This window comes from Eretmochelys imbricata, chromosome 3, assembly GCF_965152235.1.
Source record: "Eretmochelys imbricata isolate rEreImb1 chromosome 3, rEreImb1.hap1, whole genome shotgun sequence".
Classification (NCBI taxonomy): Eukaryota; Metazoa; Chordata; order Testudines; family Cheloniidae; genus Eretmochelys; species Eretmochelys imbricata.
This window is the reverse complement of record NC_135574.1, coordinates 196,283,653-196,307,827: the sequence shown is the minus strand read 5'-3', so window position 1 is coordinate 196,307,827 and position 24,175 is coordinate 196,283,653. Positions and strand designations below refer to the sequence as shown.

At 43.8% G+C, this 24,175-nt stretch overlaps 1 protein-coding gene across 1 annotated transcript; it reads left to right on the top strand.

The window, feature by feature from the left end:
* Positions 1 to 333: 333 nt before the first annotated feature.
* On the top strand, positions 334 to 23,489 carry MDH1 (malate dehydrogenase 1). Its single transcript, XM_077812036.1, has 9 exons — positions 334 to 463; positions 14,732 to 14,830; positions 15,926 to 16,022; positions 16,912 to 17,087; positions 18,505 to 18,627; positions 18,788 to 18,964; positions 21,725 to 21,838; positions 22,099 to 22,188; positions 22,832 to 23,489. The coding sequence occupies exons 1-9, from the start codon at positions 461 to 463 to the stop codon at positions 22,955 to 22,957; spliced, it is 1,005 nt and encodes a 334-aa protein (XP_077668162.1). The 5' UTR covers positions 334 to 460; the 3' UTR covers positions 22,958 to 23,489.
* Positions 23,490 to 24,175: the final 686 nt, after the last annotated feature.

The following is a 24,175-nucleotide window of genomic DNA, read 5'->3' as shown; positions in this document are numbered from 1 at the left end:
ACATGCGCAAAGATAAACACGGTCCACGTGTCTTCTGTAGCGCATGCGCAAAAAACGAGCTGTAACGCCCCCTGGCGGAGACTGGGGAAGCTGCTCCCCATTTTGCCTGTGTCCGACAGTCACGCGGGCGCGCCTCAGCGGTTGGCGGGGAGGTGGAAAGAGACTGGGCACGAGCTACTGTAAGCGGCAGCGAGGCTGTCCCGGCGCATGCTGGGAGCTGTAGTACTCCCAAGACTGAGACTGAACGGAACGTGCGGAGAGCAGGGTGGACAGAGACTACAGCACCCAGGCGGCTGCGCGGCGAGGGGCGGCCCGTTGGGATCAGCCCCCTCCTTCTCCCGCTTAATATCTTCAGCGCCGTGCGTGGGACTGCTGGTACTGCCGTCGGCGCCTTAGCTGTGATTAGAGGTGACCCTGAGGCTAGACAGCGACACAGCCGGACACGCCGCTTCGCCTAGCCATGGTCAGTACCGCTCGGCCTGCGGGGGATACGAAGCTCCCCCTCCCTCTGGAGAATATGGTGGTAACCCCTGCTCCCCTCCGTACGTGTGAGAGGGTAACCCCTACATGTGGTGAGGGCCTGGGGTGCAGATCCCTCCCGCACCCCCGCTCTGTGTATGCGGGAGATCTGTACCCCTTACCTGGAGTGAGGGCTTGGGATGCAGATCCCCCTCCCTGTGTGGGTGAGGGCCTGGGGTACAGATTCCCCTCCCCGTGTACGTGGGGGACCTGTACCCCCTACCTGGGGTGAGGGCGGGGGTACAGAGCCCCCAACGCCCGCTGATATGTGTGTGTGGGGGGGGCGGGGTGACCCTGTGCAGTTCCTGGTGGGACGGGGGCGTGAGCGGAGTCTGTAGCCTGCGCCCGTCCTTGGCAGGAGGGTCGGGGGGTAGGGCGAGCAGAAGGGGCCCCGGGACCGGGCGGCCCCGTTTATCGGTCAGGCGCCATCGTTCCTATGCTGGGGTGACCCCTTATCCTTGCAGCAGAGGACACGGAGCCTGCAGCCTGGGCCGGAGCCCGGAGTGGTTCCCGAACGCTGCAGGCTGGGGCGCTTGCCGCGGGCACATCGGCGTGAGCAGTGGCTGTGGACAGAGCTGCCAGCTGTTGGGTAAAATCTTGGTGTGGTTTTATAGAAACCGTCTGTTAATTGCGGGAGGGGAAGTGGGTGACGTCGCTTTTCGTAGTGTCTCGAGGTGACTTTGAAAGTGTTCTCCAGTGGGTTATTGTGGAAGCAGTGCACCTGAGTCTCAAACTGTTCCAGCCAGGGGTGCATGTCTGCTGCAGCATTCAAACTAGCAATTATAATTCATTGTTTTTCATAAAGTGCTGTATCCTGATCTAGAAGGTCCTATCCTGATCTAGAATGTCACCGGTCATGGGGATTATATGGCGTTCTTCTCTGTGTTACTTTCCAGTTCCTTTTCTGTTCGAGCTGTGTGACTTAGGCAGGTTAGAACATCAGGGACTTCAGGAGGTCATCTAGTCCAACCCCCTGCTCAAAGCAGGACCAATCCCAGGGTTGTGAGTTCAATCCTTGAGGGGACCATTTGGGTTTAGCAGGCCAATGCTCAAACCACTGAGCTATCCCTCCCCCTGAAATGAAGGGAAGGGATGGGTGCTGGAACTAATCCCAGACACTAGCCCTGGATTTCAATTGCATTTCTTCTTCTTATGGTAATAGTGAAATGGTTGAGTTGAAAAGCTGTTTTGCTTGGAAAGGCCTGAAATATAAACATTCTCCTTTCTCTCTTAAAATAAAAGAAGTACTTGTGGCACCTTAGAGACTAACCAATTTATTTGAGCATAAGCTTTCGTGAGCTACAGCTCACTTCATCGGATGCATACTGTGGAAAAGCTCCTTTTCTTTTTGCGAATACTGACTAACACGGCTGTTACTCTGAAATCTGTTAAAATAGGTGTTAGTGATGTCACTAAAAGCATTGTAAGGAGCTATATTCATTACACTGCTTCTGTCCTTTCTGGTGTAACAATAAGGCGCACGCTGCCTGTGCTCTGGCCTTAAGTTTTAAGTCACTTCCATTTCCTATGTATGATGCATCTAGAAATTTGTTCACTTTAAATGTGTAAAGTGATATGATATTGCTTGCTGTGGCATGTATAAATTACTTGCTTCCTGTCACTATCCAATGTATATACGGAGATAATCCTTCTTCCATCTCTAGTAATGGATTTATTTTTTGTTTTGCCCCTCATGTCTTCCTTGACCCTAAATCCTGCTCTTCAATTCCAGATTTTTCTACCCCACTCTTGTTTTATTTGTGTATCTAAAATGCTACTCTAGTGATGTCTAGTCCCTGGAGAACCTTATCGTTTTGATTTCACGTTCACTACTCCAGTCATGTCAATTCAGGATGTTCCCAATCCCATTTAGTATTAGGGACGACAGTTTTGAAATTTCTGAAAACAGAGTCCCCCATGATTTGGTATAATTGCCATTAGCCAAATCCTCATGTGAACAACGCTCATGTTTAGGAGCACCTATCTCAACTTCTATTTTAAAGGAACGGACTGGGAACATTACATCAGTACAGTATTTGCACATAGCTAATAACTTCAAGTGCTAAATTGTCTCACAACTCTCTGAAGTGTATCAGAATGCAGTTTTCTCAACTAATTCCTCTACTCAAATGTGGAAAGGACAGAATAAAAGTCTGAGACAAGGTGACTAAGGCAGTATCTCTTATTGGAACAAATTTGTTGGTGAAAGAAATGAGAAGACCTCTGTAGAGCTCAAAAGTGTGTATCTTTTATTGGACCAACTTCTGTTGGTGAAAGATATTCCCTCGTGCACCTTGTTTTTCTCATATATGGGACCAGCACAGCTACCGTGTGACTTCAAATGAGTTGGTCTGTCAGCCAAGTCTTATTGGTCTGATATCTGACTCTTAAGCTTTCAGCTTCAGTAATATTGACTACTTATAGTTTTAAAATGTTTTATCAAGCAAGGTGGGTTACTGCTAACACTTGAACTGTGCATGGACTACTGTCCTCTTAATCCCACTTTCCTGGATGTTGTAAAGCAAGGTACGTTATCACAGTTAGTAATTAAGTTATGGATTTTGTAACACAGTCCACCTCTGTGTAGGTAGGATATAGTTCTTCTGCCCCCTCCCTTGCCTCCTACTGACAGAGGACAATCTGATATTAATTTGATACTATCCTTTGTAACTACCTGCAGCATAGCTAGCTTATTTGTTTTGTTAAATAGTACTGTATCCAGCAAGTTTGAGAAGTCCTAAATCTGTTAAAATTGAAGGTGTTATACTTTGCGAAAGATACTAATTAAGGCAATAAGCACTTACGTAAAAGTACGGAAGGGAAGGGAATAAATGGTGCTGATGTCAGTCTCCAGGTTTGAGATTGGAAGCTTGTGCTCTGTAACCAAGTATTCTTTTAAAAAAGGCTATTTTAATATATTTTCCTCCCCTTCAGAATTCTACTTATGTTGTCTTTTGAAGCTATCTGAGGATGTAGAGGTCCTGTACACGCGAATACAATTAAACAGTTTATTTTTCCACCCTTTCTCTTGTAGAGAACTAAATATTCCATACCCTTTCCTGGCTCTCTTCCACACTTTTTTGAATTTGACAGGGGAGATATAAATATGTTAATTGAACTTATTCTATATATTTCATGTAACAAACTCTGAAAACTGGCAACCACTAAAGGTCACTGCTCTAGTTACCAGAACATGAAAGCATTTTTATTAAAGTTCAGTGTAGGAGCCAAGTCGCAGATTAAAATGACTGTCCTATGTACCTAAGGTTCCTTTCTGAAAGAATGGGCCTACATGTAAAGGGACATGATCATCTTGACATCTAGCAAGTTTAAAGCAAAACTGATTTTAAAAGTAGCTTCAGTGGCTCAGTGCTGCTATATCTTGCCATTTTTGTGATTAAAACAAATCACAATATTTAGTGGTTGTTTTTAACTCCCTAGCTCCTGACTCTAGAGACCATGTGCATGAAAACCTGTTTTTTGTCTAACAAATAAAAAACCTCTAATACTCATTGTTGCAGAGAAGAAGCTTGAATACATGAAGTGAGTGCATTCTAAAGGGTCAACCTAGACAGCTAATAAACAGTTAATAAAATAGTAAAAGCTAATAAAAATAATAAAATAAAATTAATGAGACAATTTAGAAGTAGTAATGGCTTAAGCCAGTTATGGTGTTTTTCTTCTTCTTTTTTTTTTGGGGGGGGGGGGGGAATGACAGTAACTCCATGATTTTTACAACCTTGTTTGATAATACTGGGTGCTACACTTGCCTCAAACCTGCAAGCCAATTTTTGTGGCATTCTCATTTTACTATGCAAGTCTTGTGTCTCCTGTTGCTGTGTTAAAGACCTACCTGTGCAAACTGATTCTAAAGGGGAAATGGTTGAAACTGACTGGATAGAGTAAAAAAGGAAATTTAATAGATTAAATAATTTTTAAAGTGTTGCTTGTAACACTAGTGGGGTGGGGGGAAATCACACCTGATTTGCTGAAGTGTTACAATCCAGAGAAACCGTGCCAACCCCCCTTTCCCCCAATAAAACAGGACAGCACCATCATTTAAGTTGGAAGTCACGCTTTCATTTTGCAGAAGTGCAGTATTACTAACTTCTCCCCTAAATTAAACTATAATTAATTTGAAGTGATGAAAAGCGAGTGTAGGGGAACAGTCTTAGTGTGCCAGTGTTGCATGTTGTCCCATTTCAAGACCGGTTCAAGATGGTTTGTAAATGTTCGTGTAATTGAGTGATAAGTTCATTTTTCATTGTTTTTTACAACTGTCTCTTTTTTTTATCACAACTAGCAGAAAGATCATCATTTCACTTATTCTGACAGAAAACAGATCCCCTTCAGAAACATCTTGGTGAAGACTAAATTTTTAACATCTGGTACAAAGCAGACTTCTCAGGTTACATAATGCTAACTCACTTGTACAGTTCTGTCATCTAGCCAGATTCATGATTCTGTGATCAAAGAACATGTAAAACGCTGCTTCTCTATCCTATGGTTGTGTAATATAGCCATCATTCTTGGAATGGTTTTTTTTGGTTCCCTTTTCCCCAAAAATTCCAACACCTTCAAGACTTGTAGTAACAAGAATTGAGAGCTTAACCTCACATGCTAAAAAACAGGAAACCTTCAAAGGACAGATTTTTGATATGTAACAGCGAGTTGACTTTTTCAAAAAGTCAATTTGATGACTTAAGTTTAACAATACACAATTACTATAGGAGTGACTAACTCAACTTGTTTATACCTTGGAGTCCTAATAGTCTAACCTCCTAATTTTTGCTGTTTTCATTTTATAAAATGAAACTAGATAACCATAAAATGAGGCTATCTAACACCAGCATGATGCTTGGTTTCTGAATACTTTACAGGGAATACAGTTAAATCCAGAAGCTGATTTCATTAGGAAATCCACAAAAGCTTCTCTAGGGTGGTAACTCTTAGCCCTGACTCCCAAACTGGGATTTTATTATCTTCACAAGGCCTGCTCAAATTTAAAAGTTCAGCTACATACCTATGCTGGTAAGGGATGTGCCTCTTGCTCTGGTGTAGCTGAGTCAGTAAAAGCTCTAGTATAGAAGCATTTATATCACTATATCTTGTGGGTACAGCCCTACCAAATTCACGGCCATGAAAAAATGCATCATGGACCATGAAATCTGGTCTTTTGTGTGCTTTTACCTGGTACTATACAGATTTCACGGGGGAGACCAGCGTTTTCTCAAATTGGGAGTGCTGACCCAAAAGGGAGTTGCGTGGGGCGGGGGGGTCACAGTATTGCCACCCTTACTTCTGCGCCGCCTTCGGAGCTGGGTGGCCAGAGAGTGGCGGCTGCTGACTGAGGCAGCACAGAAGCAGCAGCCGCCCAGCTCTGAAGGCACTGCCAGCAGCAGTGCAGAAGTAAGGGCAGCAGTACCACAACCTCCCTCCCAGCCCCCACAATAACCCTGTGACACTCGTCCCCCTCCCCACCCAAACTCCTTTTTGGGTCAGGACTCCTACAATTACAACACTGAATTTTCATATTTAAATAGCTGAAATCATGAAATTTATTATTTTTTAAATCCTGTGACTGTGAAATTGACCAAAATGGACCATGAATTTGAGAGGGCCCTACTTTTGGGAACCATCATAAGCTATACTAGTATGGTGATGGAGGGCTTGTCTACACTTATCGGGGAATCAACACGCAGTGATCGATGCATCAAATCAACTGGAGATCACTCTCCTGTCGACTCCTGTACTCCACATGAACGAGAATTACAACAATTAAGGATTTTGATATTGCAAATCTTGTCCCACCATTTGACCCTATAAACAGACTGAAGACAGGAAACTTGATCAGTGCTGTATGCACAATTGTGGCGGTGACTGTCCATGTCTCATAACCGAATAGAAGTGTTGTAAGACGTTTAGCTTAGTACTTACTTTTGATGCCCCTGTCATTCCATAGGACGTGTGACAGCATTCCAGATGCAGAGCTGGCTTTGGCTATGCGATGGATAATCTCATCAATTGTGACTGCATAATCCCTAGATAGCAAAATTTCTCCATGGACTGGAACGGTGTTGTTTTTAATAATTGCGTAGACATTCTCCAAAACTGGTTGGTACAGTACTTCTGTTTTCTTTAGGCTGATGGTGAAACCAAAATGAATGACTGCACAAGCCAAGTGATCAGTTATAAACTGAATGTCCTGCATCGAGTAAGCAACCATTGCACAATCAGCCAAAAAATAAAAAGCTGCTTACTGAGTAAATCTGCAACTTTCATGCAAGCATGAAAGCATTGCAGATTGAAAAACTTCCCATCAGTGTGGATCTAGATAAATACTCTTCTGTCAATCTCATTAAATGTATCCATAAGCATAGCTCTCAAAAGGATGGAAAAGAGTGTGGGAGCCAGCACTTGACTTTGGTGCCACTGATGACTGGAAAAGGTTCTGATAATCTCGCCATTTTCCACCACACTGGCCATCTTCCCATCATGGAAGCACCAAATGACAGAAAAAACTCTACAGGGCATCCAAACATGAACAAAATTTTCCTGAGTGCCTTGTGATTTAGAGTCTAAAGCTTTAGCTGAGTCGACAAAGAGCATGGTTTTGCTCCGTGCACTCTGCCTGAAGCTGATTGGCTGTGAAGATCATGTCTCTGCTGCCCCATACAGACAGAAATCCATACTGAGATTTGAGGAGGACAGCTAGGTCTTTTTACTAATTCTTGGCTGGATTTTAAGTTTTTCCCAGCAACAGGGAAATGCCACAGTAAGTATCACAGTTTGCCCTATCCCCCTTCTATTTATAGAGGTGGACAATATTGGCATCCTTAAAATCCTGTGGCAGTGACTCTTGCTCCCAGATAATGCAGAAGAGCCGTGTGAGGTGCATTGGAGTGTGGTAGCTACCCAGCTTGTAGATATTTTCTGGAATGTCATCTAGTCCATGTGCTTTCCCTTTTGACAACTGCTTGATTGCAGTTATAGTGTCATAAATTGGGGGCTAGTATAAGCTAGTCTTTCAGTGAACATTGTGGAAGAGCATTTGGAAGGGTGATTGAGATGGCCAATGGATGCAACATTTCATTTGGCAAGTATTTCTTTTTGTCAATTAAGAGTCTGTTGCTGTCTGGGGCTCATATAGAGAGATTCTGTTGTACCTCAGTCCATACACAGCACAAAGGCAAGCAAAAAAGCATTTGGTATTTTTGCAGTCTTCTGCTAGTTGTAATTCTACCAGTTCCTTTTTCCACTAATGGTTTTTCATTTGCTCAAGTCTGTTTTAATGATGTGCAGTCTTCCTAGCTGCAGAATCCTTGTCTGCTGTGTAGACTTGGAGGGCAACATGTGGTGAGTTCAAGAACTGACATTCTCATCAAATAAGTCCTGATGTTTCCTTTTTAATATAGCTGAGAACTTCAGCAGACGTTGTTTTTTCCACACTGTCTCAGCATCCACTAAGGCTTCTGTAACTGAGGGAAATGCTTCCATGTGTTTGCTGGAATTCAGAACTGTCACAATTTTCCAGACTTGAAATTCTGATTTTTTTTTTTATTTGTTTTTCTTCCCTGGCTTGATTTGTTGTCTGTTGCTTGAGAGCAATATGGAGGGACACTGTACCTCTCAGGAGGCAAGTGAGCTGTAAATCATGGAGAGCTCTTAATCAGATGATGTTGATGATATAATTGATCATGGGCTAGTGTTTTGAATAAGGATGCATCCAGGTTGTCTTAGGGTATGTCTAAACTATGAAATTAGGTTGAATTTATAGAAGTCGGTTTTTTAGAAATTGGTTTTATATATTCGTGTGTGTGTCCCCACAGAAAATGCTCTAAGTGCATTAACTCGGCGGAGTGCTTCCACAGTACCGAGGCAAGTGTCAACTTCCGGAGTGTTGCACTGAGAGTAGCTATCCCACAGTTCCCGCAGTCTCCGCTGCCCATTGGAATTCTGGGTTGAGATACCAGTGCCTGATGGGGCTAAAATATTGTCGTGGGTGGTTCTGGGTACATATCATCAGACCCCCGTTCCCTCCCTCCCTCTCCTCCGTGAAAGCAGCAGCAGACAATCGTTTCACGCCTTTTTTCTTGAGTTACCTGTGCAGACACCATACCACGGCAAGCATGGAGTCCGCTCAGCTCACTGTCACCGTATGTCTCCTGGGTGCTGGCAGATGTGGTACTGCATTGCTACACAGCAGCATCAACCCATTGCCTTGTGGCAGCAGACATCGTCATGTCGGAGGTGCTCCTGGCCACGTCGGCCAGGAGCACCTGGGCAGACATGGGCTCAGGGACTAAATTTGGAGTGACTTGGCCAGGTCATTCTCTTTAGTCCTGCAGTCAGTCCTATTGAACCATCTTATGGTGAGCAGGCAGGCGATACGGATTGCTAGCAGTCCTACTGTACCATCTTCTGCCAGGCAGGCAAGAGATGAGGATGCCTTGCAGTCCTTCTGCACCGTCTGCCAGCCAAAGATGTAAAAGATAGATGGAGTGGATCAAAACAAGAAATAGACCAGATTTGTTTTGTACTCATTTGCTTCCCCCCCACCCCCCATCTAGGGGACTCATTCCTCTAGGTCACACTGCAGTCATTCATAGAGAAGGTGTAGCGAGGTAAATCTAGCCATGTATCAATCAGAGGCCAGACCAACCTGCTTGTTCCAATAAGAACAATTACTTAGGTGCACCATTTCTTATTGGAACCCTCTGTGAAGTCCTGCCTGAAATACTCATTGATGTAAAGCCACCCCCTTTGTTGATTTTAATTCCCTGAAAGCCAACCCTGTAAGCCATGTCCTCAGTTGCCCCTCCCTCCGTCAGAGCAACGGCAGACAATCGTTCTGCGCCTTTTTTCTGTGCGGACGCCATACCAAGGCAAGCATGGAGGCTGCTCAGCTCACTTTGGCAATTAGGAGCACGTTAAACATGACACGCATTATCCAGTAGTATATGCAGCACCAGAACCTGACAGAGCGATACCGGGCGAGGAGGCGACGTCAGTGCGGTCACGTGAGTGATCAGGATATGGACACAGATTTCTCTGAAAGCATGGGCCCTGCCAGTGCATGCATCATGGTGCTAATGGGGCAGGTTCATGCTATGGAACGCCGATTCTGAGCTCGGGAAAGAAGCACAGACTGGTGGGACCGCATAGTGTTGCACGTGTGGGACGATTCCAAGTGGCTGCAAAACTTTCGCATGCGTAAGGGCACTTTCATGGAACTTTGTGACTTGCTTTCCCCTGCCCTGAAGTGCATGAATACCAAGATGAGACCAGCCCTCACAGTTCACAAGCAAGTGGCGATAGCCCTGTGGCAGCTTGCAATGCCAGACAGCTACCGGTCAGTTGGGAATCAATTTGGAGTGCGCAAATCTACTGTTGGGGCTGCTGTGATGCAAGTAGCCCATGCAATCAAAGATCTGCTGATATCAAGGGTAGTGACCCTGGGAAATGTGCAGGTGATAGTGGATGGCTTTGCTGCAATGGGATTCCCTAACTGTGGTGGGGCCATAGATGGAACCAATATCCCTATCTTGGCACTGGAGCACCAAGCTGGCGAGTACATAAACCACAAGGGGTACTTTTCAATAGTGCTACAAGCTCTGGTGGATCACAAGGGACGTTTCACCAACATCAACGTGGGATGGCCGGGAAAGGTACATGACGCTCGCATCTTCAGGAACTCTGGTCTGTTTCAAAAGCTGCAGGAAGGGATTTTATTCCCAGACCAGAAAATAACTGTTGGGGATGTTGAAATGCCTATATGTATCCTTGGGGACCCAGCCTACCCCTTAATGCCATGGCTCATGAAGCCATACACAGGCAGCCTGGACAGTAGTCAGGAGCTGTTCAACTACAGGCTAAGCAAGTGCAGAATGGTGGTAGAATGTGCATTTGGATGTTTAAAGGCGCGCTGGCGCAGTTTACTGACTCGCTTAGACCTCAGCAAAACCAATATTCCCGCTGTTATTACTGCTTGCTGTGCGCTCCACAATATCTGTGAGAGTAAGGGGGAGACGTTTATGGCGGGGTGGGAGGTTGAGGCAAATTGCCTGGCTGCTGGTTACGTACAGCCAGACAGCAGGGCAGTTAGAAGAGCACAGGAGGGCGCGGTACGCATCAGAGAAGCTTTAAAAACCAGTTTCATGACTGGCCAGGCTATGGTGTGAAAGTTCTGTTTGTTTCTCCTTGATGTAACCCCCTGCCCTTTGGTTCACTCTGCTTCCCTGTAAGCTAACCACTCTCCCCTCCTCCCTTCGATCCCGGCTTGCAGAGGCAATAAAGTCATTGTTGCTTCACATTCATGCATTTTTTTTATTCATTCATCACACAAATAGGGGGATGACTACCAAGGTAGCCCAGGAGGGGTGATGGAGGAGGGAAGGAAAATGCCACACAGCACTTCACTTCAAAAGTTTACAACTTTCAAATTTACTGAATGCCAGCCTTCTGTTTTTTGGGCAATCATCTGTGATGGAGTGGCTGGTTGGCCAGAGGCCCCCCCACCGCGTTCTTGGGCGTCTGGGTGTGGAGGCTATGGAACTTGGGGAGGAGGGCAGTTGGTTACACAGGGGCTGTAGTGGCAGTCTGTGCTCCAGCTGCCTTTGCTGCAGCTCAACCATACACTGGAGCATACTGGTTTGATCCTCCAGCAGCCTCAGCATTGAATCTTGCCTCCTCTCATCACGCTGCTACCACATTTGAGCTTCAGCCCTGTCTTCAGCCCGCCACCTCTCCTCTCGGTCATTTTGTGCTTTCCTGCACTCTGACATTATTTGCCTCCACGCATTCATCTGTGCTCTGTCAGTGGGGGAGGACAGCATGAGCTCAGAACATTTCATCTCGAGTGCGTGGTTTTTTTTCTTTCTAATCTTCACTAGCCTCTGGGAAGGAGAAGATCCTGTGATCATTGAAACACATGCAGCTGGTGGAGAGAAAAAAAAAAAAAAGGGACAGCGGTGTTTAAAAAGACACATTTTATAAAACAGTGGCTACACTCTTTCAGGGTAAACCTTGCTGTTAACATTACATACATAGCACATGTGCTTTCGTTACAAGGTTGCATTTTGCCTCCCCCCACCGCATGGCTACCCTCTCCCCGCTCCCCGTGGCTAACAGCGGGGAACATTTCTGTTTAGCCACAGGCAAACAGCCCAGCAGGAACTGGCTCCTCTGAGTGTCCCCTGAAGAAAAGCACTCTATTTCAACCAGGTGACCATGAATGATATCTCACTCTCCTGAGGATAACACAGAGATAAAGAACGGATGTTGTTTGAATGCCAGCAAACGTACACTGCAATGCTTTGTTGTACAATGATTCCCGAGTAAGTGTTACTGGCCTGGAGTGGTAAAGTGTCCTACCATGGAGGATGCAATAAGGCTGCCCTCCCCTGAAACCTTTTGCAAAGGCTTTGGGAGTACATCCAGGAGAGCCACGAATGCCAGGGCAAAGTAATCCTTTCACATGCTTTCTTTTTAAACCATGTATAGTATTTTAAAATGTACACTCACCGGAGGTCCCTTCTCCGCCTGCCGGGTCCAGGAGGCAGCCTTGGGTGGGTTTGGGAGGTACTGGCTCCAGGTCCAGGGTGAGAAACAGTTCTGGCTGTCGGGAAAACCGGTTTCTCCGCTTGCTTGCTGTGAGCTATCTACAACCTCCTCATCATATTCTTCGTCCCCAAAACCTGCTTCTGTGTTGCCTCCATCTCCATTGAAGGAGTCAAACAACACAGCTGAGGAAGTGGTGGCTGAACCCCCTAAAATGGCATGCAGCTCATCATAGAAGTGGCATGTTTGGGGCTCTGACCCGGAGCGGCCGTTCGCCTTCTGGTAGTCTTGCCTCAGCTCCTTAAGTTTCACGCGGCACTGCTTCGGGTCCCAGTTATGGCCTCTGTCCTTCATGCCCTGGGAGATTTTGACAAAGGTTTTTGCATTTCAAAAACTGGAACTGAGTTCTGATAGCACGGATTCCTCTCCCCATACAGCGATCAGATCCCATACCTCCCGTTCAGTCCATGCTGGAGCTCTTTTGCAATTCTGGGACTCCATCATGGTCACCTCTGCTGATGAGCTCTGCATGGTCACCTGCAGCTTGCCATGCTGGCCAAACAGGAAATGAGATTCAAAAGTTTGCGGTTCTTTTCCTGTCTACCTGGCCAGTGCATCTGAGTTGAGAGTGCTGTCCAGAGCGGTCACAGTGGAGCACTCTGGTATAGCTCCTGGAGGCCAATACTGTCGAATTGTGTCCACAGTACCCCAAATTTGACCCGGCAAGGCCAATTTAAGCGCTAATCCACTTGTCAGGGGTGGAGTAAGGAAATCGATTTTAAGAGCCCTTTAAGTCGAAATAAGGGCTTCATCGTGTGGACAGGTGCAGGTTTAGGTCGAATTTAGCAGCGTTAAATCGATGTAAAGTCCTAGTGTAGACCAGGGCTTATACTTGTTGGCCTGTTGAAACAGTGTATTGATGATGATGAGGTCGTACATGTTGCATTTGGAAAGTAGTAGCAAGCTGCTAGAGTTTGTGTTACCAACTCCATTACTAACTGTCTGGATCACCTTTCTTGGGCATCGTCATAATTGGTATAAGTACTTTCATATCCATATAAATGTTCACACTAGAGTTTTTGCCAGCGTAACCATACAAACAAAACCTTCCTAGTGTAAACAAGCTCTAAAAGAGGTCTTGCTCTTTTCATCCTTGGTATTTTTCACACTTGCAGATATGGCAGCTTAACCTCAAACCCCAGAGATTGGTTTGAGGCTGTATGAGAACTTGACATAACACACACGACCCTTTCCTCGGCCTCTGGATATTGGGAGGGGGGGGGGATTCTTGGGCAGTGAAAAACAGTATACACACCAGCCTTTTGCCTACTGCTTTATTTAATAAGAATGGCCATACTGGGTCATATCAATGGTCCATCTAGCCCAGTATACAGTCTTCCAACAGTGGCCATTCCCTCTGGGGCACCTGGCATTGAACAGAACATGTAATCATCAAGTGATCCATCCCATCACCCATTCCTAGCCTGTGGCAAACAGAGGCTAGGGACACCATCCCTGCCCATCCTGGCTAATAGCCATTGATGGACCTATCCTCCATGAACTTACCTAGTTCTTTTCTGAACCCTGTTATAGTCTTGGCCTTCACAACATCCTCTGGCAAAGAGTTCCACAGACTGACTGCGTAATGTGGAAAAAATACTTCCTTTTTGTTTTTAAATCTGCTGCCTATTAATTTCATTTGCTGACCCTTAGTTCTTGTGTTTATAAGAAGGAGTAAATTCTTCCTTATTTATTTTCTCCACACCAATCATGGTTTTTTAGTTGTCTCTTTTTCAAGTTGAGATGGGGTGACCACATCTGCACCCAGTATTCAAGATGTAGGTGTGCCATGGATTTATATAGAGGCAATATGATATTTTCTGTTTTTATTATCTATCTGTTAATGATTCCCAACATTCTGTTAGCTTCTTTGACTGCTGCTGCACACTGAGTGGATGTTTTCAGAGAACTATCCACCATGATTCCAAGATCTTTCTTGAGCATATCACTTGAACTGCTACATAACTTCTTAGTTGGTGTCCTATTTACAGTTCCATCAGATAGCTAGGTTTGCAGTATTCTACAAATCTCCACTTGCAAGTAAATCTGCACATTAATGAGAGCAGTCTAATATAGTGTGATGTAATTCTACGCTGCATATTCTGCCAATCTTCTGAAGACTTGTGCAGGCTCTCCAATAAGTCTGAAGCATAAAAGCTACATAGTAGTCTAATGGAATTTTGTGACTCTGTATTTGAAGTGCCTATGCTTTAAAAAGGCAGTATTTTTCCCCATACATTAAATTGTTCTGGCCTTCATTTAAAATACTCCATCACTCTCTTCCGTACAAAGTGCAAACAAGCCTTGGAATATTTCCAGTTCTGGGGTTTCAAGTTGCAGCTTTTTGGCTACCTTTCCACAGGTCTGGTCTGCTCCCAGAAGAGATTTGGGAGTGTAGCTATTGGTTTGAAAGAGAAGCAGAATCCTAGGAGCTGACCCTGTGCTGGGTTTTTGCACATGCTTCGCATCCAGAAGTATTAAATATTTGAATGCTCTTTCTACAATAACTGCTGAAAATGCTTAATGGCTCTCTAATCAGGGAAAACTATATTACCAGCAATGTATTAGCTAAGTCTGTCTATTTCTTTTACAGTCTGAACCAGTTAGAGTCCTAGTGACTGGAGCTGCTGGTCAGATCGCCTATTCTCTGCTCTACAGCATTGCCAAGGGAGATGTCTTTGGCAAAGAACAGGTAATGGTTAAACTGAACTGTCACATGTCTTGTTCAACAGTACTGAAGAAACTAGAATCTGTAAAATCTCTTGATAAACTTGGAGTTAAGTTTTCCTGTGAGCCTTCACATTTCATGCAAAGACATAAGTTACTGTTTTAAGTGTAGGGTTGCCAACCCTCCTGATTTTTGCCGGGAGTCACCCAGTATTGGGCTCTATATCCCGGAGGCTACTGAAGCCAAACGGGGAGATTTTAGGCCGTCAAAAGTCCAGCAGCACAGTGGGACTAAGGCAGGCTCCCTGGCCCCGTGCCACTCCAAGAAGTGGCCAGCATGTCCCTGTGGTCCCTGGGAGGTGGACGGGGGTCTCCGTGTGCTGCCTGCACCCCAAGCACAGACTCCACAGCTCCCATTGGCCAGGAACTGCGGCCACTGGGAGCTGCAGAGGTGATACCTGCAGGCAGAGGCAGTGCACAGAGCCCCCTGGCTCTCGCTCTCCCTCTTCTCTCCTCCCTCCCCACCCACCCCAAGATGCAGGCATGTGCTGGCCGCTTCCAGGAACAGTGCAGGGCAGGCAGGGAGCCTGCCTTACCCCCATTGTACCGCCAACCAGCTGGAACCCGCACCCCAGCCCTGAGCCCCCTACCAGAGCCTGCACCTGCTGCCTGAGCACCCTCCAACACCCAAACTCCCTCCCAGAGCTTGCACCCCAATTCCCTGCCTCAGGCTCAGCCCAGAGCCCACACCCCCTCCTGCACCCCAACCCCCTGTGCCAGCCTGGTGAAAGGGAGTGAGCGACAGAGGGAGGGGAGATGGAGTGAGTGGGGCAGGGAAAGGGTGTTTGGGTTTGTGTGATTAGACCGTTACCAACCCTAGCAGTGAGCCTGAAGAGAAGAAATAGAGCCTTGAGTTATTCTGCATCCTGGTTTTCATATGCATTTAATGCTGAATTGTGATGCTGCTGTTAGTCACTCTATCTTAGTAAATGAGCTGTTATACATTCCCATCTCTCCCAAAAGGTGATATTAACTAATATCTGGCTGCAGGAGGAAATAATTGAAAACCTGAAGCCTACACTTATTGTTCCATATGCTTTTAAATTACTTTGTTTTACAGCCTCTTGTTCTTATACTGTTGGATATCACTCCCATGATGACTGTACTGGATGGCGTAATGATGGAACTGCAAGACTGTGCCCTTCCGCTCCTGAGAGGTGACCAAAAGGAATAATGACTTTCTTAAAGTTAACTTAGCTTGATTAACTGCAAACTGTAAGAGAAATAAGATCACTCTTCAGATATGGATGTAATACTTGCATATGTAAAATTGCTATTTGCATATGTAATGATTGGGAATTTGGTTTATACTATTTAACCCTTGAAAGTAAGATGGCAAACAGTTGGCTGCTTGAACTATCCTGTCACAATGGGCCTTCTGGCCTAGTAGTGAAATAGCCTTGTCTTCTCTGATATGCCAGTCCTTTTTCTGAGAAGGTTATAAAACACAAACTCTTAAAATCAAGTCATTTCTCAATTTTGTCTTTATTTCAGTGATCAACTTGTGTAACAAATTCTGGATTCTCAAGTATAGTCTCTTGAGGTGGAAGAAAGTGAGCTAATGGGCAATGCTGTAGTTATTATAGTAATGGTTTCAAATATCAGTTGATAAATAAAACTTCCCAGACTGTGTAGTTTTACTCAACCTTCTCCAGTGTGAATTGATATTGCTGGTTACTGAGGAAAGGAACTCATTTGGGTCATACACAAAAATCCAATGCTATTACATGGGTTGGAAGGGATGGGGAAGTGAGGAGTACTATGTATAGGGTACATCAAAGGGTACAGGCAAACAAATGAGGATGCATAATTCATTCACGTTAGGAAGTTGCTAACACCCATCGACAACTTAGTGTAAGGAAAGAGCAGTAATTAAACTAGTAAAGATGGGCATTTGCTCTCTGGGTGTGTCTTTGTCACAGCTGCCTGTCTGATTAGTGCTTTAAATAGAAGATCGTCCAAAGAATAATTCCATTGATGTTGCCATAGAATTCCCCAAAAGATTGGTCTGTTACTAATTCTGTCTCTTCCCTCCTTTGCTTACAGAGGTCATTGCAACAGACAAGGAGGAGGTTGCATTTAAAGATCTTGATATAGCTGTTCTGGTTGGCGCCATGCCAAGGAGAGAGGGCATGGAGAGGAAAGATTTACTCAAAGCAAATGTGAAAATTTTTAAATCCCAGGGTGCAGCCTTGGACAAGTATGCCAAGAAGACGGTCAAGGTAATTCCAGCTAAAAAATAAATAGTTTCTGTAAACTCTTTACCAAGCAACTTAAAGATCCCAGCAAGAGCTGTAGAGTAGTACCGATGTAGCATAAGGACAAATTTTGTTTTACGGAAGTCTTGCTTCTCAAATGCTCTGAATTGGCCAAAGCCTGAGTGGAGGCATCCTGTTAGACCCCCTAGTTGATCTAGGGAATGATCCCAGTCCATTCACTGAACCATGTTCTAGGTTGGAGTGTGTAGTGTCCTGCAGTTGCTCTTCAGAGGTGAGGAGCAGTAGAGTGAGACAAGGTGGCCTCCTATCGAGATATCACATGCAGATGAACAACCAGTTTACCGATGCAAACTTGGCTCCTATTTCATATGAATCTGTAGCTTTAATTTAATGACTTCTGTATCAGTCAAAAGTCACAAAATAAAAAAAGGCTGTTTTTAGATTTAGTTTTTAAAGTCACATTGGAGAGGTTGTTTTAAATTTCTTTCTTTCCAGTAGCTCAGGTACAATTAATAGAATCATGTGGCTTCCCTCCTACAGCTCCTAATCTCATACTCATGCTCCCACTGTGCTTTGTAACTGACTTTAATGCCTGCTTCCTCTGCTGATGAACTTCCAGCTGAGTCTACAGGGCTGTTGAGTGTTTTCTACAGTTGAAATAAAAATTAGCATCCGCTCTTACAGAGTAATGGGGAACTAAGAAGTTGGAATATCAAAAAGGGAAATATAAAAGCATGTCTCTAGATCTGCTCACTAGATGGAGGCTGTATGGAGCTTGACACTGTTTTTTTGTTTTTTTCTTCAATTAATCTGTCCTTTTCATATTAAGAGAAACTGATTTAACTTGAGACACAGCATCTTACTTCAAATAGGCAACAATTCCTTCAGTCATAACTGATCCTGTAAAGCGGTGTCATCTAGTAGAACTACCTTAAATGGGAAACTTTAATGGGGGGGTGGGGAGAGCAGAAAGCAAGCAAGCAAAGAGCTGACTAGTTTGTGTGTATAGTCCTTTTAATGTATTAAGAGATTGTGGGGGATTTTTGCGCGGCAGGGTAACTAGACTGGAGGTCAGTGGCGCTGACCTAAATGCTGGTCTCCTTTATTATAGAGGCACTTGTGAAGAAGCATTTAAAAAGAACTGTTCTGTGATTCTATATTTATGATATCCTCTTGAGTGTATTTTTTTTTTTTTTTTTTTGATAAAGGACTTTCAGTTAGTGATTGTATACAATATGTTTAGGATTTAAACAAGATTTTTTGTCTTCATTTCTTGACAGTTTCTTTGGTGTAAAGCCTTTTCTTTACAAATGCTGAATGTTATGTTTTCCCAGCTGAGGGAAATGAATTTGCAGAAACTGTAGCTTGGCTAAAAAGTTGACTTCTCTTCTCGTCCCACTCCCCTTCATTGCCTTCCTAGGTTGTGGTGGTAGGAAATCCAGCAAATACCAACTGCCTGACTGCTTCAAAGTCAGCTCCCTCAATACCAAAAGAAAACTTCAGCTGTCTAACTCGTTTGGACCACAACCGAGCTAAAGCCCAGGTAGGAAGAATCCATCCAGGGCTAGAAGACCTTCTTATGTCTGTCTTATAAAGAAATGTTTAAGCTCTCTCAGAAAGTAGTGTGTTATACTTAGATGTACTAAACACTTAAAGTGTAGCTGAAATTAGTCTGTTCCATGTCTTTTCTAAATTCAAATTAGATTGCTCTGAGACTTGGTGTAACTGCTAGTGATGTGAAGAATGTCATCATCTGGGGGAATCACTCCTCCACTCAGTACCCAGATGTTAACCATGCTAAGGTGAAAGTGCAAGGAAAGGAAGTTGGAGTTTATGAAGCTGTAAAAGATGACAGCTGGCTGAAGGGTGACTTTATCGTGGTAAGATTTTTCTGTTTGTTAATGATCTCTCAGTGTAACTGTACTATACTGTGCTCCTGTTGGACTAATTCTGACTCAGTGTAAAAAGCTAGTGTTAATATATACACCATGGAAATCTTATGGGAAACTTTAGCAAAGCAGATCTTCCAGTCCTACTAAAATGATTTGTCTTCAAATAGCTTGTCAGAATAATCCTATATTTGCATCTTTAAAATCTGTAGTACTGTTCCTGTGGTGCTTTCTTTTGCATAAACCTAAATAAGTATGCTAGCTGGATTTTTTTCTGCTGAAATGATCAACCGTGAAAGTTAATGTTGAGAGTCAAAATTGCTGCCACTGGGTATCATCTGGTGCCCTAGCCTGGGAGAGGATAGTTCACTTTTTAGTAATTTTAGTCCAAAGAATTGGAGAAGCTCCCCTCTGAATATACTGATCATCACTTGGGGATGACAGTTTTTGGGTGTCTGTCTTTTTTTGTGTTTTAAGGCTGCCATTTTTTAACTCAAGGATTCTGTGGTTTGACTGCTGAGCAGTGGTTCCCATAAAGAATTTGAATTGCCTGTGCTCCATAGGCTTTGCTACCTTCTAGCTTGTTTCTGGGTGCAGTTTAAATTTGTTTGGCCTATTAAACGAGTCCTTTGCTTGCTCTGTAAGGTTGTGAGGTCCGGTCCCTCTTTTCTAATTATTATACACTCTCAGTTGAGGTGCTGGAATTCCTAGATTTAAACAGGAGGGCTTCAGTGCTGGATCCTTGACTCTGGCCTGCTGCACACAGTGGGGATAAGCCCTCATGGATATATCATATAGCTGGTCTGTTACGTGTATATGTGTGTGTCGTCTGAGGGGATAGTAAGACTGTTTAGAGGTGCTTGCTTCCTAGGGGATGAGTTGGGGTCTAACTGGTACCGAGTCAGTGAACAAACTTTGGCTGTTATAAATATTGTACATGAATGAGACTTGCTTTTTACGTATACATTTCAGCAATTCACTTAGTCTGACATAAGTGTCTTTGAAAAGAGACAGGGATCTTCAGGTACTATCAAATGACTCGATAGCATGTGAAATAAGTTCTATGTAATCTTTAAAGTTGCTTGATAGCTCATGTGGGACACACATGTTAAGTAATTCACTTCTAGTCTTCAGCTGGCCACTAAACTATGAATGTTCTGCCATAAATTAACCTATACATAAGGCCCTACTTAATTTGCGGTATTGTAGATTTTTGCAGTATTAGGCTTCCACCGCAGTTTTGTCAGATGTGCGGCTGACAACAGGAGCCCCAGCCCTCAGACAGGCAGCTGACAGTGGGAGCAGGTTTTTCCAAATTATTGCAAATAATAAAGGTCCATTATTTTTTTTCCACATCTTGTCTGAAACTGTCACAATTATTTGACAATCATCCTGCAATTCAAGTAGGGCCTTACCTATAAACTTTAAAAAAAGCTTCAGTTACTGAACCGAAACGGTTACAGATCACCTGATGTAACGCTTGTGAAAGATAGGCTGCTAGCCACAAACCTGGTACAGCAAGAAACCTAGCACTGCCAGCCTCCCCAACCCTTCAGTGTGTGTCAGCCTTGACCCTTGCAGAACATTTCTAGGCTGTTAGCCTGTTCTACTTCGGTGTTACAGCAGCTTATTGGTAGGATTGTATATCTGCCATAATTCAACTGTGAACATCTTGCTCTCCAACTCTGAGGGTTTTTAGTGAAGACTATACAAAACTTTCTCCCATGACAATTACTCTTGGGGTATTTTTGTGCCAAAAAGTTAAATTCTATGCACAATATTTTAAAATTCTGCATATTTGTCAAAAACACCATATAATCATGCCAATTTCAATTATTTTTGGTAATTCATTTCAAAATACCTGTTATCAAGTATGTCTGTCTGTGTTACAGGCAACAAAAAAGATTCAGAAAATGTGTTTTGAAAAATTCCTTGCTAGGCATATGAATACAGAACTGAGTAATTCATTTAAACTACAATACAGAAACTTTTCCCACCTCCTTCAGAAGTACAAAGGCTTGGGGGAGTCAGGGGTAATGGAGGAACTGCAGGAGAGGGAAATAATTGCTGGGAAGGAGCCTGGGAGTGAACCTTGAAAGTGTTGGGTATGGGTGGGAGAAATATGGAACAGTGGGGGTGGGATTGTTGGTGAGCCTTTCCTATGCAAACCCTGGCTGATCCCAGCCTCTCCCATTCAGTCAGGCACATCTGCTCTGTCCCCATGTGTCCTTGTATCTCCCACTCCCCATTCAGCCTCTGGCTCAATATTGTTGCCCCACTAGCACCTGTGCCCTTGCTCTAGTCTGTCCCCCCTCACTAGCCCTTCTGAACCCCAGTTTGTGTGACACACACCCACCTACCCCCAGCAGCCTAGTGTGTCCTGCTCTGTCTGTCCCTCCCATATCCTATGCCTCCTCATGGGCAGGGCCCTGTCAGGAAGTCAGCCTCTGCCCTTTCCCTCTCCACAGCTGACTGCTTCCTCCGATGAGCCAGCTGTCCTATCTTTTGTCACCACATGAGCCTGTGGTGGGCAAAAGGTGTAAGTGCATCTTCCCTTCACCTCTCCATCAGAATTAATTCTGCGGGGGACATAAATTCTGCACTTGCACAGTGGGCAGAATTCCCCCAGCAGTAGTCTGTTAGCAGTAACTAGACAACAAAGCCACTGCTTGCTTGCTTAAACCTAGTGTCATTTATGGACTATATGCAAATGAGATGTCCAATTCTGGGGGTTTTTTATCTTTACTACAGACTGTTCAGCAACGTGGTGCAGCTGTTATTAAAGCCAGGAAGCTGTCCAGTGCAATGTCAGCTGCCAAAGCTATCTGTGACCATGTGAGGGACATCTGGTTTGGCACTCCAGAGGTAAATATTGCTATGGCACATTCAGAGGTGCTCATGACTAATCTCTTTAAACTTTTGTGTTTTTTAATGTCCTTCTGCACTGGGTAGATTAATCTGTCTAATCATGAGTGACCAAAGATATTACACACTTGGGACTATAACAAATGCAGCAAGGCTTTCTATAGTATAGACTTGGGGCGGGGGGGCGTTCTATAAGAAATTAAATTTTTGCCCACTGTAATAGCAAGGAAATCTATTTATCACTAATCTTTTGTTTTCAGGGGGAATTTGTTTCCATGGGAGTCATTTCTGATGGAAATTCCTATGGTATCCCAGAGGATTTGCTCTATTCATTCCCTGTTGTAATCAAGGTAACTGCACTATTTAAATCTATTGAGGTTTAACTTTTGAAATGTCTTGAGTGGGAGGTTATATAGATTGCAGTGGTAGCATTTTAGGATTTGGATCATTGGTGCTGTGAAGCAGGCTTTCAACATACTTCTGCCTACTGTGAGATGCCCATTACGCTCACTGTTCCATAATTTGGCAAATGAATATTGGATGGCTGCAGAAAATCGTAGTCTGAAGTGTAGGGAGAAGGAGGCAGAAAGAATACACTTCTACACTGAATTTGAAGAAAAATATTAATGCTTTTAAGACTGCTCAGGTAAAAAGAAATTAGAGACATAAGTCCATCTGCTTCACAGTAAGCTTGTTTGGGGATATTTACATGTAAACTTACCGTTATCTTGTAACTTATCTAGAATGGGATTTCTCATTCAGGTGGCAAACTCTAGTCGCTAAACTACATCAGACTTTGAGACACAGATCTGCTCCACACCATCACTTGGTTTCAGTTGGAGCAAGCATGTGTTCTAACACAATTTCTGGACCACAGATTAGCATTTGTGTTCAGAGGTGTCACTCGTTTCACTATAGTACCTAAACTGCAAAATTAGGTGCTGCTTTTAAACTGTACAAGACTTGTTCTCATACAGACTAACTTTCAAACAGGATAAAACCTGGAAGTTTGTTGAAGGTCTTCCTATTAATGACTTCTCCCGAGAGAAGATGGATCTGACTACAAAGGAGTTGATGGAAGAAAAGGAGACTGCTGTGGCATTTATTTCCAGTCCATGACTAGCTGGTCATCAAGGTTTAGAAAATCCCTTAAAAGCTGAAGAGTCTAAAAGTCGTCTGTAAATCTAGTAACCCATGCTGTTGCTGTATTCAAGCTTTTGTTTTGTGGCAGTCATTCATTTTAAAGGTCACATGCTTATTGGTACACTTGTGCCTATTATCAAGAGTTCTTGGCAATTAAACATACAAGCGATTCAAAATCTGTTTCTCCCCCCCCAAAAAAAAAAACCCCATAACTGGTCAGTAATACACGTTTTCTGTATCTAATAGAGACTAGTAATTCAGTCTTGTTCAGAAATTGGCACTGGTGGCATTTGAATTATTATCTCGATCAGGGTTAACAGTCAAGTGGCTTAATATTAAAAGGAAGATAAAAATGCCAGTAGTTCTCCTTGAACTAATACTTTCCTATTTTAAAAATGCAAGAAGGAAATTAGTTGATGGATACAGAGCATGTACTGTTCATTCTGGTTACACTTCACTGTGTTTGTAATAGAAACATTAAAGGATGGTTAATTGCACAATGGATACCGATCACCTTTTCCCTGTCTTTTCTGACTTCTAAACCTACTTTTGTCTCTGTAAATTGTGTGGTGGGCAGGATACCTCTCTGGGCAGCTCTATAACTGATGGTTTTGTACAAATATTCTCTTGTGTTCAACCTTGAGTTAAAGGGGCAGGGGAGAAGAGCAAAGCTTAGAAGGTATGGATATAGGCTACTACAGGTCTTTGGGAAGTCTTATTAATGATTTAGCACTTCCGTGTTGCTCTTTCCAACTAAAATACCCCTTTATTCTATTTGTGCTGTGGTTAGAAAAACAGACAGTTGAGTTTTGTCCTGGGATGGGTAAAAATTAGACATTCTAATTGGAGCTCAGGAGCTGCAGTAGTTCAGGACTAGAATACGGATATAGCAGATACCTAGAAACATGAAAGGACGTCTGATACAACTGACAGATATTAGCTTAATAGGAAAAACTACTAATGTGTAATCAGGGTCAAGGTCCTGTGACAGACTCAAGCATTCAGGTGACATTCTTTTGCTTACCTTCATGTCTACCTTCTTTTGATCCCTGGCTACAGTACCCTGCTAACTAATGAAAGCAATTATTGTGAATGTACTAGTATCTCGCTGCCCTGCCGAACGGGTGTTTAGAGGACATAGGCAGCCAAAGACTACATCTCATGTTTAGAGCAGCTCTCTCCCTTCCACCCACT

Excerpts from the sequence above, each read along its gene's own strand:
- MDH1 (XM_077812036.1), top strand. Across the intron at positions 21,839-22,098 it reads TCTGGTTTGGCACTCCAGAG|GGGGAATTTGTTTCCATGGG; the intron begins GTAAATATTGCT and ends TTTTGTTTTCAG. Across the intron at positions 22,189-22,831 it reads CATTCCCTGTTGTAATCAAG|GATAAAACCTGGAAGTTTGT; the intron begins GTAACTGCACTA and ends ACTTTCAAACAG.